The sequence below is a fragment of the Lycorma delicatula genome, chromosome 6 (assembly GCF_047948215.1).
Source record: "Lycorma delicatula isolate Av1 chromosome 6, ASM4794821v1, whole genome shotgun sequence".
NCBI lineage: Eukaryota > Metazoa > Arthropoda > Insecta > Hemiptera > Fulgoridae > Lycorma > Lycorma delicatula.
In genome coordinates, this window is record NC_134460.1 from 51,952,993 (window position 1) to 51,967,129 (window position 14,137).

The 14,137-nt window shown below is 31.0% G+C and overlaps 1 protein-coding gene across 1 annotated transcript in view; it reads left to right on the top strand.

Annotated features, from left to right (window-relative positions):
* LOC142326859 (cilia- and flagella-associated protein 70-like) overlaps positions 1-13,957 on the top strand; it is a 48,470-nt gene extending 34,513 nt beyond the window's left edge. The window contains exons 10-13 of the mRNA XM_075369593.1: positions 2,020-2,143; positions 6,378-6,557; positions 11,109-11,309; positions 13,820-13,957. Coding sequence (XP_075225708.1) covers positions 2,020-2,143; positions 6,378-6,557; positions 11,109-11,309; positions 13,820-13,957 — 643 coding nt within the window. The remainder of the gene's footprint in view (positions 1-2,019; positions 2,144-6,377; positions 6,558-11,108; positions 11,310-13,819) is intronic.
* The last annotated feature ends 180 nt before the right edge of the window (positions 13,958-14,137 follow it).

The following is a 14,137-nucleotide window of genomic DNA, read 5'->3' on the forward strand; positions in this document are numbered from 1 at the left end:
GATAGCTTGCTCAAGAACATCAGAACCATATTGGTAAGTACTGTTTTGTGTCGTTTTCGTTGGGTGTGCTTGTCTGTAAGTTGTGCAATGTGTGCGTGTGTGTGTGCTGATTGGCTGTGTCTGCTGTAAGTGTTTATTGTGACTGGTGGGTTGTTATGTTGTGTTCTTCTTGATGAGCTGCATTGTGTGTTGGATTTGAGGTGTTGGAGCTGGTGTGCGTGTTTTGTTGTGCTTATTTGTGGGCATTGTGCCTTTGTTTGTCTTGTGTGTTGCGATGCATTGTTCTTCAGGTGTGTGCATATTTGGTGCTACTTTATTGTTAGTGGTGTCTGATTGTGTGTGTGGTATGGGCGTTTACCCCCTTCTGAAATAATGCCACTTTAGTGGTTTCCAGGAGGGATGGTTAGCCTGAGATGGAGGTTTAGTCGGTAGTGCGCAGGTACACATATGCACTTATGCACATCTTGCGGAACCTATTAGCGAGCCCAACACTGTCTTGGCAATTGTAAATGGGGTTCCTTCACCTCATTTCTCCTCCTCAAGTCAAAAGAAAATAATTTCAATTGATTGTGACAGTAATGATAAAGAATCTGAATAATCTGAGAGTGAAATTGAGGGATCTGATGGGATTGATCTGTTATAATAATTTATTTATACATTTAACTTTTTAATTGTTTCACATATATAATTGTTATTGTAAATAATCAAGTATACATGTAAGCTATATTTGAAATATCTATATAAATAAATAAAAATGAAATATACAAAAAAAAAGAATAATTAAATAGAATTTTTAAAAAATAGAGTAAAAAAATTAAACTAATAAAAAATCTTAAAGTGATCTCAGAAAGATAAGAAGCCACATGTCCGGAAACAGGCCCTGCTGCTTCCTGAAAAACACATGAACATGCTCACGTGCACACACACAATGCACAATCTCTCCCTCTCTCTCTCTCTCTATATATATATCAGATGAGCATACATGTGTGTTTCACCCCACTCTGGTGTTGCAGTAATGTAGGTCCTTGATGCCATCATCAAATGGGATTACCCTAATTATTTTATCTTTAAAAATGCTATTTACTTTAGTTGGCGTGTCATTGTGCCAGTAGTATAAATTTAAAATAGTCATGGAAAATGTAAATTAACCCAGTGTAGCCCATTCATTCATTTGATTCCTAAAAAATAATGAATAAATCAAATGATAATAATAATAAATTGTCTAATCTGAAATGATGTGTAAAAATGATGGCAACTCACATCTGGATCAGTGTCTATCAGCATTCATTGATACCTACTGTAAAAAAGACCTGAAAAAAATTGTATTGCATTACTTAAAATAAATTTTGTGGAATGTTTACATGAAAATTCTCTCTATCACATATTAATATCATTCTACATATTGCTCTTCTCATGCAGTATTACAGACCAAATGGAAAGTTCTGACTAGTCCTTTGCAAAGCCCAGATCTATACAAACTGGCTATGCTTGTTTACTAAGTAGAAAGAACTTATGGCTGGAAATGCTTTTCATGACAATGACGAGAGGTTCAATCCATAGTGATGATGTCATTAGAATAGGTGAGAAAGAAATTTTTCCTTTCCAAATTCACTGAGGTTTGTGGTGACCATATTGAAAAATGAAATATAAATCGATCCCAAAATGAAATACTCTAAAAACATTTTCTGGTTTTGATCTTTATTCTTTATTTATAAATGTAAACATGTCACTATTTTTAATTTTTCACATATTTTCCAATGAATATATCGTATGTTTTCATATTACTTTAGTTATTAATAACTAAAGTTATAAGTTTTTATAAGTGTATTGTGTTAGTTGTTATTAAATAACCCTTTTACTGCTCAAAAATTGGTACAAAATAAAATTATCAAGATTTTTAAACATTTCAATTTCAGAAATTATTCTGGTACTTTTTGTTTTACCATGATATTTATTTTAGACAAACAGAATTGTATTACTCTATGTATATTTTATTTAAATTTTATAATTTTTTTTCAGCATTCTAGAATTAATACCCAAAAGACCTGAACCAAATACAGCACTAGTTAACTCTGAAAAAGCTGTTAAAGATTTAACTGACTGCTTAGAAATATTATCATCTCTTCTTGATAGAAATTACCAGGTATATTCTTTAATTTAAAATTTATTTTACTCTTCATTTAAATTTCAATCAACCTGTGCATCAGCAAGAAAATGCTTTCAAATTCCTTGATGTACAAGATTATTTTTGTAAACACATACATATGTCCTTTTAAAAATAATTAGCTTGCTTCATCAGCTTTATTAAATGAAATGTAATGTATGTAGATTATTTTAATTAATAACATTTTTTGATAGTTTAATTTTAATGTAAAAGTTGAGTTGATCAATTTGTTCAAAAGTAAAAACACTGTGTAATAATTTAATAGATTAGCTCATTGGTTTTTAGAAATAAGTAAAGCAACTAAAGACATAATTACATCTGTGTGTGTGTGTGTGTGCATGCACGTGCACACGCATACGCCTACACATATGCACATTTGATTAAATAATATTTCATATGGTAAATCAGTAACTTAAATTATTGATATATAAAATTGATGAGATAATTTATCAGTAAGGAAATCTGTTCACTTTAAAAGTTAGAAGTAACAGGGAAAAATGTATCTATAAATCAATCAGCCAGTTGTTGATTAACAGCTTGTAGAAATAGGATTTCAAATGAAGGGTTACTGACTGACATGCCAGATCATATGGTCAAGACTGAATTTGAGTAATTTTATCAAGACTTGATTAATTAGAGTGGCCCTAGGCGATGGATGCTTTTGTCTTGGAGGTCCCTGAATAGAAAAAAACATTAAAATTTGTTTATGTATGTCAGGGTTTTTTTGGCTTTATGAAATTGACTTCTGAAATTGAGAGTGTTAAGATTTGATTTTATTAAATTTTTGACAAAAATTGGATGAAACGGAGCTATATTTTGAAGTAGATTGGAATTTATGATGATTTTACTCATATTTGGCTTTGTTTGCTTACTTTCTTAACTGAGCTAACTGCTGTAATTTTGTTCACAGTCACTAGCTTCCATGTTCTATTCTCAACGAGCTTTTTCAAGTTATTAGTACCAGGTATTAAAATATATAATTAACTAAATCTTTTACAGAGTAATTAACTTTTTTATACCTGTTATTGCAATCTCTCCCATCTTCTCCCTCTAAAACACAGAAAGTTTATTCTAAAGTAAATGCCTATGCCTTCTTGAAAAAATAAACTGATCAGTTAGTTGGTCTTATAAATGGAGAATTATTATTCCAGCAGGAAACTTATGAATAGATTTCTGTGTGAGTTTTCCAGGAACAGAAATAGTGTGACAATACTGACAAGATTTTGCTGAATTGAAGTCCATCTAGTGTGTTAAGCATGATCAATCATTGAACATTCACAAGTTATTCTTTGGGTGCAGTGTTCTCCAGTTTCTTTTGAGTTGTTGCAGTATCTATTAGTACATCTATAGACTTTTTCTTCCCACATGAAATTTCAGTCAAAGTACCGGCTCTCTCCAAACTTTCTTTGTGGTAAAGACACTTCTCATGTTCTGAAAATCACTCGACAGCATCCTTCCAGTGGTCAAATTTCTCACTATAAAGTTGGCCTAAGCGTTGCTTGCAAGATCTAACACAATTTCTTGGAGCAAAAAGTGCACAAAATTTACAAAAACTCTCTCCCTTAAATTCAGAATGTGAAAGCTACTTCCAGTAGTAAAGCCATTTAAACTGAAATCATAGATTTCTCTTTGCTTTTGTTGGAAAAACAAACTCTGGATTTGGTTCCCACATATTGTTCAAGACATCCAGTTTTTTTTCATTAGAAAGTCTTTTCTTACATAAACACCAATATCATAAGCTTCATAATGTTGAAGTTTCCGGAACCAGAATAATATACTTATCACTTCTAAATGATTCAGCGAGTATGTCAACATTACTGAATGATGTCCATTCAGTAAGTTGTTGTTGAAACAACATTTGTGACAGTATCGTCATGTTGCGGCAGCGAAGGAATATTTAGCAATGTGAAATTTTCACTAACGTTACAAGAATCAATACTGGCATGCATAATTTTGTTAAAAAATTGTAAAATTGAACTTTGAGGTCGCTTAGACATACAGAACACAGAATGATAATGTGAAATTTGTATTTAAAAATATGAACTACGAAATGCACAAAATGTTAAACATACATTCCACAACAAAATCTGAACTCAGACTAACGAGTGAATACTGCTCGACATTGTACAATATCTCACATATGCATTGTTGTCACTGCACAGCTGTCCTGATATGTTTCACAACAAGTAAGTTTATATGGTGTCGGCCTTATTTTATTACAATATTTTATTATTTATTCAGTATTTTATTACAGTGTTCGTACCTTCTTAATAATAACCGGCACAGCTTTGATGGTCTTTCCTCTCCTAGAAGAGGAGGGGTATAGGCTTTGACACCACCACGTCAGTGAGAGCACTGCCACCTTCTCAGAATGCTGAATGACCGGCTACTGCGTGGCACGTTGATTGATGTACTGTAAGTGCCACAGCTCAGAGGACGGGGATTAAATTATTGAAGAAGGAAGGATGGCAGACTGGATCTTATGTCGATAGATTTTGTTACTCTGACAGTGAGAAATTAGAGGAGAGAATACAATAGATTTTTAAAAAAATATTCAAATATAATGTGTAAATTTATAGTTTGTTTATTTTTTATAGGCTTTATATTAAAAAGTACTTAAAACTTCAAGAGGAGGGTTCAAACCCACCTGGTTGGTCTAGTGGTGAACGCGTCTTCCCAATTTGATTTGGAAGTTGAGAGTTCCAGCGTTCAAGTCCTAGTAAAGGCAGTTACTCTTATACAGATTTGAATACTAGATCGTAGATACTGGTGTTCTTTGATAGTTGGGTTTTAATTAACCACACATCTCAGGAATGGTTGAATTAAGACTGTACAATACTACACTTCATTTACACTCATACATATCATCCTCATTCATCCTGTGAATTAATATCTGAACGGTAATTCCCAGAGGCTAAACAGAAAAAGAAAGAGGGGAAGTTCAAAGCCAGTAACCCACTCCCTTGCGTACACTCCTGGTATACGGTTTTGTAACATTTAAGTATTGAGCAATGTTAAAAAAATCAATACTTTACTGAAGTCAAGCAAAATAAGTATTTATTTTTAACTTGATTTTTTTTGTTATACACTATAAATAGACTTACGTCTGGGACTAGCCCAATATTTTAACACCCTTAAAGAATGGGGAGTCAAGGACTGTATGCTTGCATTTATCAAGGGTTTCGTAAATGACCGAACTTTCCGTGTTCGAGTTAGAGATTTCTTATTGGGTAAACCCACCTTGGAGAATAGAGTGCCTCAAGGAAGTGATTTAAGTATCAACTATTTTCTATAGCCATCAACAGTACACGATGTTGGTGTTTTGAGCTTCAAATTTATCAGTATCTTTAATGCTCAAGTTTAAATGATATTCAAATTTTTTATAAACTGAAACTCGATAATGCCTTCTGCTATCGAATAGGTGGGCTAAAATGCACCATAAGAAACAATCATGATCACCATTCTTTATATTGATTACAACCTTTTTCTTGTTTAAAGCATTTGGTAACGGTGAATATGAACCTTTTCCACTATAAAGCGGATCGAATTCGGTCACCGAAAGATCCAATCTAATATTTTATTCATCATCCAACCACTACCCATTTGATTAAACCTTTCGAAAGATTTTTTAATTTTATTATATGCTTCTAAATATTGTTAGTTCAAGTCTGATTGTTACAAACATTAAACACATACATGGTACTGATATTAAAACATACAACAAAGAAATCGCATTTATTACTTACGCAGTTCTTCATTTCGACACCAACAACAATATAATATTTAAAATTGTTTACTTAATATTTTTTTTGCTTGAAATCTTATAATATTTATTTTATCACTAATATGTTCTGTGCATGCGCAAAAGATTACTTGATTGTGCTACAAAAATAAACTGTTTCATCCATAAATTTACTTTATTTTCTTGCTTTATATGAAATATTTTGCCATTAATCTCATATAAAGCCACGCCTCAGATGTGAGCTTCAGCTTTAAAGTGATACTTAAAGAATGAGATTGATAGCTGGAGAATCCCTGACTAATGATGACATCATCGACAGTCAATAATAGATGTTATAAATAAAATACATTAAATACATGAGTATGAGTTGATTACTACTTTTTTTAACTATTTCTTAGAATAAGTTGTAAAATGACTTTTCCTGCTTATTTTATAATGAGAAAAATGTGACACATATTATAAACATTTCAGGAGTTTAGTAAAACATACAACTGCCAAAATCAAGAAAATATTAAAAAAGATTTTGTAGCTTATATTGAAGACTCAGGAATTGGTACTACCATAATGAATACTTTACGAGATAAAGTTGTTAATTACATCAAATTTAAAATTGGTCTTCCTCAAAAAATTGAATACCATTTACCATTTCAGGTTAGTAATTAAATTCTGATAATTTTATTAATTATAATACAGTAACAATGATTATATTAATGAAACACAGGTTTTCAATGACATCCAAGTATCTGATTCACTATTGCTTTCTGATCAAGGTTTTATCATGAATTTCCTTGATCCATCCAGGCAGCTACTGGGACAGTGCCTTTTTTTGGAGTACCTTATCTACCCTATTCCTGATGTGATCTATATAATGTATTTTCATGTACCAATTGAAAGATTTATTTAAATTCCAATACAGTTGGATTCATGTAGCATAAAGGTTTGCATGTAGTCAAGCAGTGCAAGGAATACAGTTCATTGTACAATATATTATAGTAAAGGACATGAATGTTGAAGCGTATCACTGTGTCAATACTCTGTGTCAACTGGACCTGCTCCAGCTAATGTTCCATTACCTGTTTAGTGTAACATACAGTTTGCTACAGAACCGTTGGTATGTTTATACACTACATAAAACTAGTACTACTAATATTTTGTATTATTATAATTATTATTTCATTCATGTTAATATTAATATTAATCATGTGAAGAATTATTATTATTATTATTTAATTAAATAATAAATTTAATAATATTATTAATTTATTTTTAATTGATAATGTACAATTAAACTAATAAAAAAATTGTGTGTTTCAATTAATCCAGTGATGAATTATATGAAATGCAATTAACTAAAGTTATTTAAATTGTTGAACAGATCTTTAGAAAAATAAAACGCTAAGCTGCTGCATGTTTTACACAAATTTAAAAATAAGTCTACGCAAACCAGTCCTGCATTTCTTGTATTGGATTTGGATAATATTTCTTACAATGTTCTCTGATAAGATCCTTATCTAAAATTATTACAGAATTTTCAGAAAGATTTTTCATTAATTTTTCTTCAGCCTTTTTAAGTAATTATTTGCATTCAAAGAATTGTGATAGTCGTCTGTTGCACTTGCTTTGCTGTTAATAATGTGTCCAAAATAAATCCTATTTCACCCCAACATGTACAATAATCAATTTACTGCCTTTAGAAATGAAAGTTTGAAGTCCTTCACTTGAAAAATTCTTCTATGATTTCACTGAGGTATAATTTGACAAAATATACATTATCCGCCACATAACTGCAAGCTTGGATCATCAACCCACACATCATTGCTGTACTATTGTTCTCTGAAAAATTGGCACACCATGATTAGTCATCTCTTAGTAGCATAAGCATGATGCAACTTACATTGGGTAGTAATCATCACCTGTATGTTTCATTAAGTTATACAAACCACCAATTTTTTGATCACGTTTACTTCCTGTATTTGTTCAATTCTAATATTCAGTAACAAGTTTGCTATTGCTTTCAGTTTTTTCCCGTTTGAAACCCAATTGTTGTAGTGCTCTCCTTAAGCTTCTTTTACTTCTTGAGAATTCTATTGAATCTTTCAAACCAGCAATTTTGAAATGGTGGGCAACTGTTTTTCTTTGAGATGAAATTCATTTTCGATCCTTCTCACTATGCATATGTGAAATTATCTGTGCCTGTTAATGGTTTGTCATGGATTTTATATTTTCTTGGTGTACTGAAAGAAGTAGAAGCCTCTGATGGGTTACCTGTAACTTTTTTAATAACTCCCTTTTCTATTTCCTTACTCTTTGAACATGCAATCTATATTTTACACACAGCTGCTGTTCTTTCTTCACACTTTTGAATTGGAATAATATACTTTTTTATCATTTTCTTACTTTTCAAATTTACTTGCTTCTTCTTTTATGAATCCATACACATTATTATTGATTAACTGCTGAGCTTGCCATACTAACTTTTTATGAGTCACAGCGGAATTAAGTTCATTGACTCTGCTTGAAAATACAGTTCAAATAAAAATTTAACTTATACTATATACACACTACTATAAATCAAGAAAAGCAAAAATGCGGCACTGGCAAAATGCACTTAACAGATGAACAAAAATGACTGAACATTATTGTTATGCAAAGCTTTCAACTTTAATGTATCCTATAAATAGAATAAATGTAATACTTGTTTTTATTTTGTATATGATGCCTGCTATCGATCCATGTCTTTACTGTTAGTCAGCTTATTAGAATGATTTATTTATCACAATAACTGATACTTAAAATCATTTAAAAGTGTTGAAATGAAGTGTTGACTTTACATTTATCAATTTTGTCAACATATGCATCATTTGTATTCTTTAATCGCTGGGCAATAAATTATCAAAATTTAGATTTAGAAATATCTACAAGATTTTCAAGTTAGGTAACTACAATGAATTAATTCAGAATAATTTTATTTTAATTGTAATTAATATTATAAAGTAAATTACACTTAACATTGATTTAGGATAACAATTTCTTTGTTAAATAAGATTTACTTTTAATGCAAATAGTAAAATGATTGAGATTGAATCGTGAATAGATTTAGTTTTCCGTTGTGTAAACATTGATATGAGAAATATTAAGAATTATTGATACACAGCAATATTAGCTGCTTGACCACAAGCTTCAGACTTCATGCCTCCTACAACACTTGAAATAAAATATAAATTTACTAACTGAAAGTTGTGCTTCGTTCTGCAATGTTTAAACTGTGTTTTAAATCCATTATTACCAATGGGTTTGTTTTATTTTCATGCACCAAAGCTGTGCTGCTTCATGTTTCCTGTGTGTTCTTAACCCAAGACTAAATGTGTGAGAAAAAATCTGTGGAGACAGTGCTGCCAAAAAGGTTGGCAGCAACCTTTTTATAAAAATAAAATAAATATTTTCTATCAGGAAAATATTTAAACTGCAGATGAAAACCAGCATACTTTTTTTGTATTTTTATGGTTATGAAGTTTTTTTCATTTTAGAACTATCCTCTTTTGATATTTATGGATCTTTATTTTTAAAGTGGAATTTACAATGTTTTCCATAAGTAAAATAATTATATAGTTTCGTTTACTTGTAATCATTTTCCCACCTCAAATAAACTAACAGAAAATAGAAAAATTGTATAAATTAATTTCTAAGCAAGTAAATTCATATGTTAACAAAAGAATTACTAAGCCAGATTAAGAAAGTTATTATGAATTAAAGTAAAAAAATTATGTAAATCAAGTGAGTCATTAAAAATAGCAGATATTCTGGTATAAAACATTCTGAAAAAACCTAAATTAATTAATTGATTATGTAATAGTGAAAATGGTTGCATAAAATAGTATGAACTGCAAAACAGTATTGTTTTGAGCTGTAAACAAACTCAATTTGTCATCTAATAAGATTTCATTTTTATGAGCAACAAAAATTTTATCATTAATGGGAATTCTATCTGTGTGATTAGCAATGTTACATTTGCCTGAGAAACAAAATACAATGATGGTTTTATTCATATTTAAGTTTGAGAGCTAGCTGAAATGTAACGCACACTGGAGTGTAGTGGTAGAACAAAATGTTTCACTAAGTGATGGTACTGCCATCTTGTAGTTTCATTCACTTACTCCAAAAACTCATTAACTCACACACTCTCTTTTTCTGTCAAGTCACCATTGTTATGGACTTACTATAATAAAGCACCTATAACAATGTACAATGACTGAATTTTGAACAGCGGAAAAAGAAAAATCTAGTGACATTCATTCATTATGTAAAAGCTATGTAGGAAATGAAACTGTGATTGAAATATTGTAAGTAAGTGTAAAGTGTAAGTAAATTTTGCAATTATGGCATGCTCCAATTTTCACTTCTTTCTGCAATTAAAGAGGGCTTATTAAAGAGAGGGCAGTTAAAGAGGGCTCTGCAATTAAAGGATTTTCATTTCACCATGGATAATGAACTGAAATACAGACATGAGATCATGGATCAAGGAAAGATTGCCAGCATTCTTCAATGATGGAATAAGAAAACTAGTTCAGTGCTGGAAAAAATGTACAGCTGCAAATGACTACATGGAAAAATAAATGTAAGTTTTGTAGCAAACATTTGTCATATTTGTTTCATTTGACTGTATCTTTTCATTTTCAAGTTATAAAAATGTTTGCATAGTATTTAGCTGCCCTCATAGATGGTTACAATCCATCCAGTAAATTAATCTTTTGTACTCCTTATATAGCATTTTCAAGTTCTTAGAAATAATTATCTTTAGATGTAGATACAGTTGTCATCTGCTAAGAGAGTGGAATTAATAAAAATGAATAAATAACTTGTTCCTTCAAAGAAATGTTTGTTACTTTTGGATCCTGGTAGTCCAGATGAATACATAATTTGAACTTGAATGACATTCAAGAAATACGCAATAGAACTGGCTAAAATATTTTAGTCTGCTGTTAAGCCTATGTTTTTCTCATCAGTGATCCAGTTTAAAAAAGGATTAGTGATTAAAGGAATAAAAAACAAAAAAATTAACTAATAATATAAATATTGTTTTAAAACCTAGGGCTGAAATTTTATTCATTAATAGATTAATGTAGACAGTTTATAGTTAAAATAAATATTAATAGCTATAGTAGCATGTAATAATTAAATTAATTTCTTTCTTGTTGATTCCAGAACTTTCTTTGTGATACTTATACCAAAATTGTTGAACACATGTATAAAACAGTTAACAGTTTAACAGATGGACACCTTACTGCTGAAAGAGCTTCATTGGATCCTTTACCACTTCAAGTTAAAACTACTGATTTGTATTATTTTGCTTTGGAAGCTCTTGAGGAAGGATTTTTTAAGAGAGCTAAAATTTATTTACTAAAGGTTTAAAACTATACATTGTGATTATTATACCTGATTTTACTTAATTTATAATATCTAAATGTTATACAGGGTCATTCACAGGAACTGGATGTTTTTAAAATAATCATAAAAAATTTAATATTTACTTTAAAAAAGTTTTATTGGTACTGAAACACTTGTTAAATCAAAGCATTTGTTACTTACTCATGAACAAAAAATTATGTCCGGCAAGTGATGTCCATTTTGGGCAATACATTGTTGTAGCCTTTCATGGTAACTGGCCTCAATTCTTTGCAGCATGTCTACATCAATCTGGGTGACGTGATGACATTGCGATCTTCAGGTCCTCCAATGTACGCGGTTTATTGACGTACACACGCGATTTCAGAAACCCCTACACAAAAAAATCACAACTACTCAAGTCGGGGGACCGAGGGGGCCAAGGAATGTCGCCGAATCTGGAAACGATCCATCCCGGAAACAAGTTACGGAGAACAGCCATCGTTGCCCTCGCTGTGTGCGCTGTAGCTCCATCCTGCTGGAATGACATATTTTGAAAATCGATTCCCCGGTTTCGTAACTCAGGGATGAAAAACGTATTCAACATCGCAATGTAACGATCAGCTGTTACAGTTACGGCAGCGTCATTTTCTTCAAAAAAATATGGTCCAATAACACCGACCTTTCCTATTGCACACCAGACAGTCACCTTTGGGCTATGAAGTGGTCTCTCGTGAAGCTGATGTGGGTTTCTTTCTGCCCAATAGTGGGAATTCTGTTTGTTGACAAAGCCATTCAGATGAAAATTGGCTTCGTCGTTCATTAACAATAACAAATTTTCATTTTCTTCAAAAATGGTAAGCATTTGTCGACAAAATTGTAATCGCTGCATGAAATCTTGGTCATTTAACTGCTGCACGACAGCTATCTTGTAAGGATGGAAATGCAGGTCTATATGCAGAATTCGTCTTAGTGTACTTGTGCTCATTTGAAGCGCTGCTGAATGCCTCTGAATAGAGCAGTGTGGGCTTCTGACAATTGCTTCCCTTACTCGTTCGATGTTCTCCAGAGTGCTAGCAGTTCGTCGGGGACCCGGTGGTTTTTTCTTCAATATTGAACCGCTTGTTCGAAGGTTGTTTACCCGTCGCAATATTGTGTTACGAGAAGGGACACTTGCATTACGATGTATATTAAACTGACAGCGGAAATCTCGCTGAACAGCAGTTACGGATTCGTCATTTCGCACAAAACTGTCATACGCGTACAGACGTTGGTCTAGCGTCCACAGCTCCATCTCAACGACTAAAATGTAAATGCTATGAACAAAGGAAACGTCAGACACCAGCCATGTGCCCCTCCCACCACGAATGCCCGAGTACAACCCACTTCAAAAACATCCAGTTCCCGTGAATGACCCTGTATATGAGCTCACAGTAAAAATAATTGTCAATGTACTATAAACGAAATGAAATGACACAAAAGAGTTGACTAATTGTATCATTCATTATTCTTCTATAGAAAAGGTTTATTCACACAGATTACACCCGGTCTACAAATAAATTTTTCTGTTGTATTCATTTAATAAGGTATGTTTTACTGATTTAAAAACTGAAAACCAAAATTAAATGCAGGACAGGGCTATTTAGTAACATAGATTCAAAGAAAATCCGTTTTTTTGTTTTTTTTGAAGAATTAAATATCCTTTTAAACATATTATGTTATCTAATGTCAGGTTTTTTTTTTAGTATTCCGCTTTTCTTAGTATTTTCTCCTGTATTCAGCCTCTGGAAAGTCTGTTTTCAGTCTCTCGCAGTAATCGACAAACATATTCAGGATTCATTCTCTCTGGTATTTCTACCTTTGATTTATCCTGGTGAAAACATTTCACCATGCTCATTGCTTATAGTGAATAACAAAAAATACTTTCATGGAGGTTGTGGAAGTATTTTCATTTTGAAAGGGTTTTTCCCTATCTTTGAAATATGAAAATATTTTTCTATTTTTAATTGTAATCCAACTGTAAAATATTATTAGAAAAAAATAAGTGTAATGATAAGAATTTTTTATCTGTTACATTTGTAATTTCTTAATTTCAGTTTTTGTCATGTCATCTATGTAAAAAAAAAAAATAATAAGAAATTACAAAATATTAATATTTTTAATGAATTATGAGACTAAATGATTTTTAGTTATTGTATAGAAATCAAACTAATAACTGTGATTAGATTCAAACAAGCCTTTATAAATATAATAAAATTAAATCATATAAAATTTAAATGAGTCTAATAAAAATTAATCTGGTGAGATACCCAAAAAAGTTCTACATTCAAACACCATTGTGATTGTGGGAATTTCAATCATAATTGATAAGAATTTTATTTATTACTTTTTTTTTATTCAATAGTACATTGTAAATTGTTTGTAATTTACGTATTTCTATGATGTCTACTCATTCAAATTTCTGTTATATAATATTTAAATAGTTTTAAAACATATAATAATTATTTTTATTTTTATTCTTTATATTACAGAGATTAAATTTTGATAAGGGAAATTCTGGATTTTGGTTAGATCTGGCAATTTTTATGTTGGGAAATGGAGATGTTTCAAGTTCCATTGAATATGTTAAAGAAGTTATCATTTTGGAAACGAGAGACAAGCTGGGGTAAATTAATTAACAAAGAACAGATTTTGTTTATATTATTTATTCATTGTAATTTAAGTACTCCGGATTATTTTATCTTAATCTATAGAATATTAATCCAGTTTTATTTTACAATTAAATTTGATTTAATTTTTGTCATTAAGGTTGTTGTTGTATGGAATTCTTTTATTTATGAAGGAAGAAT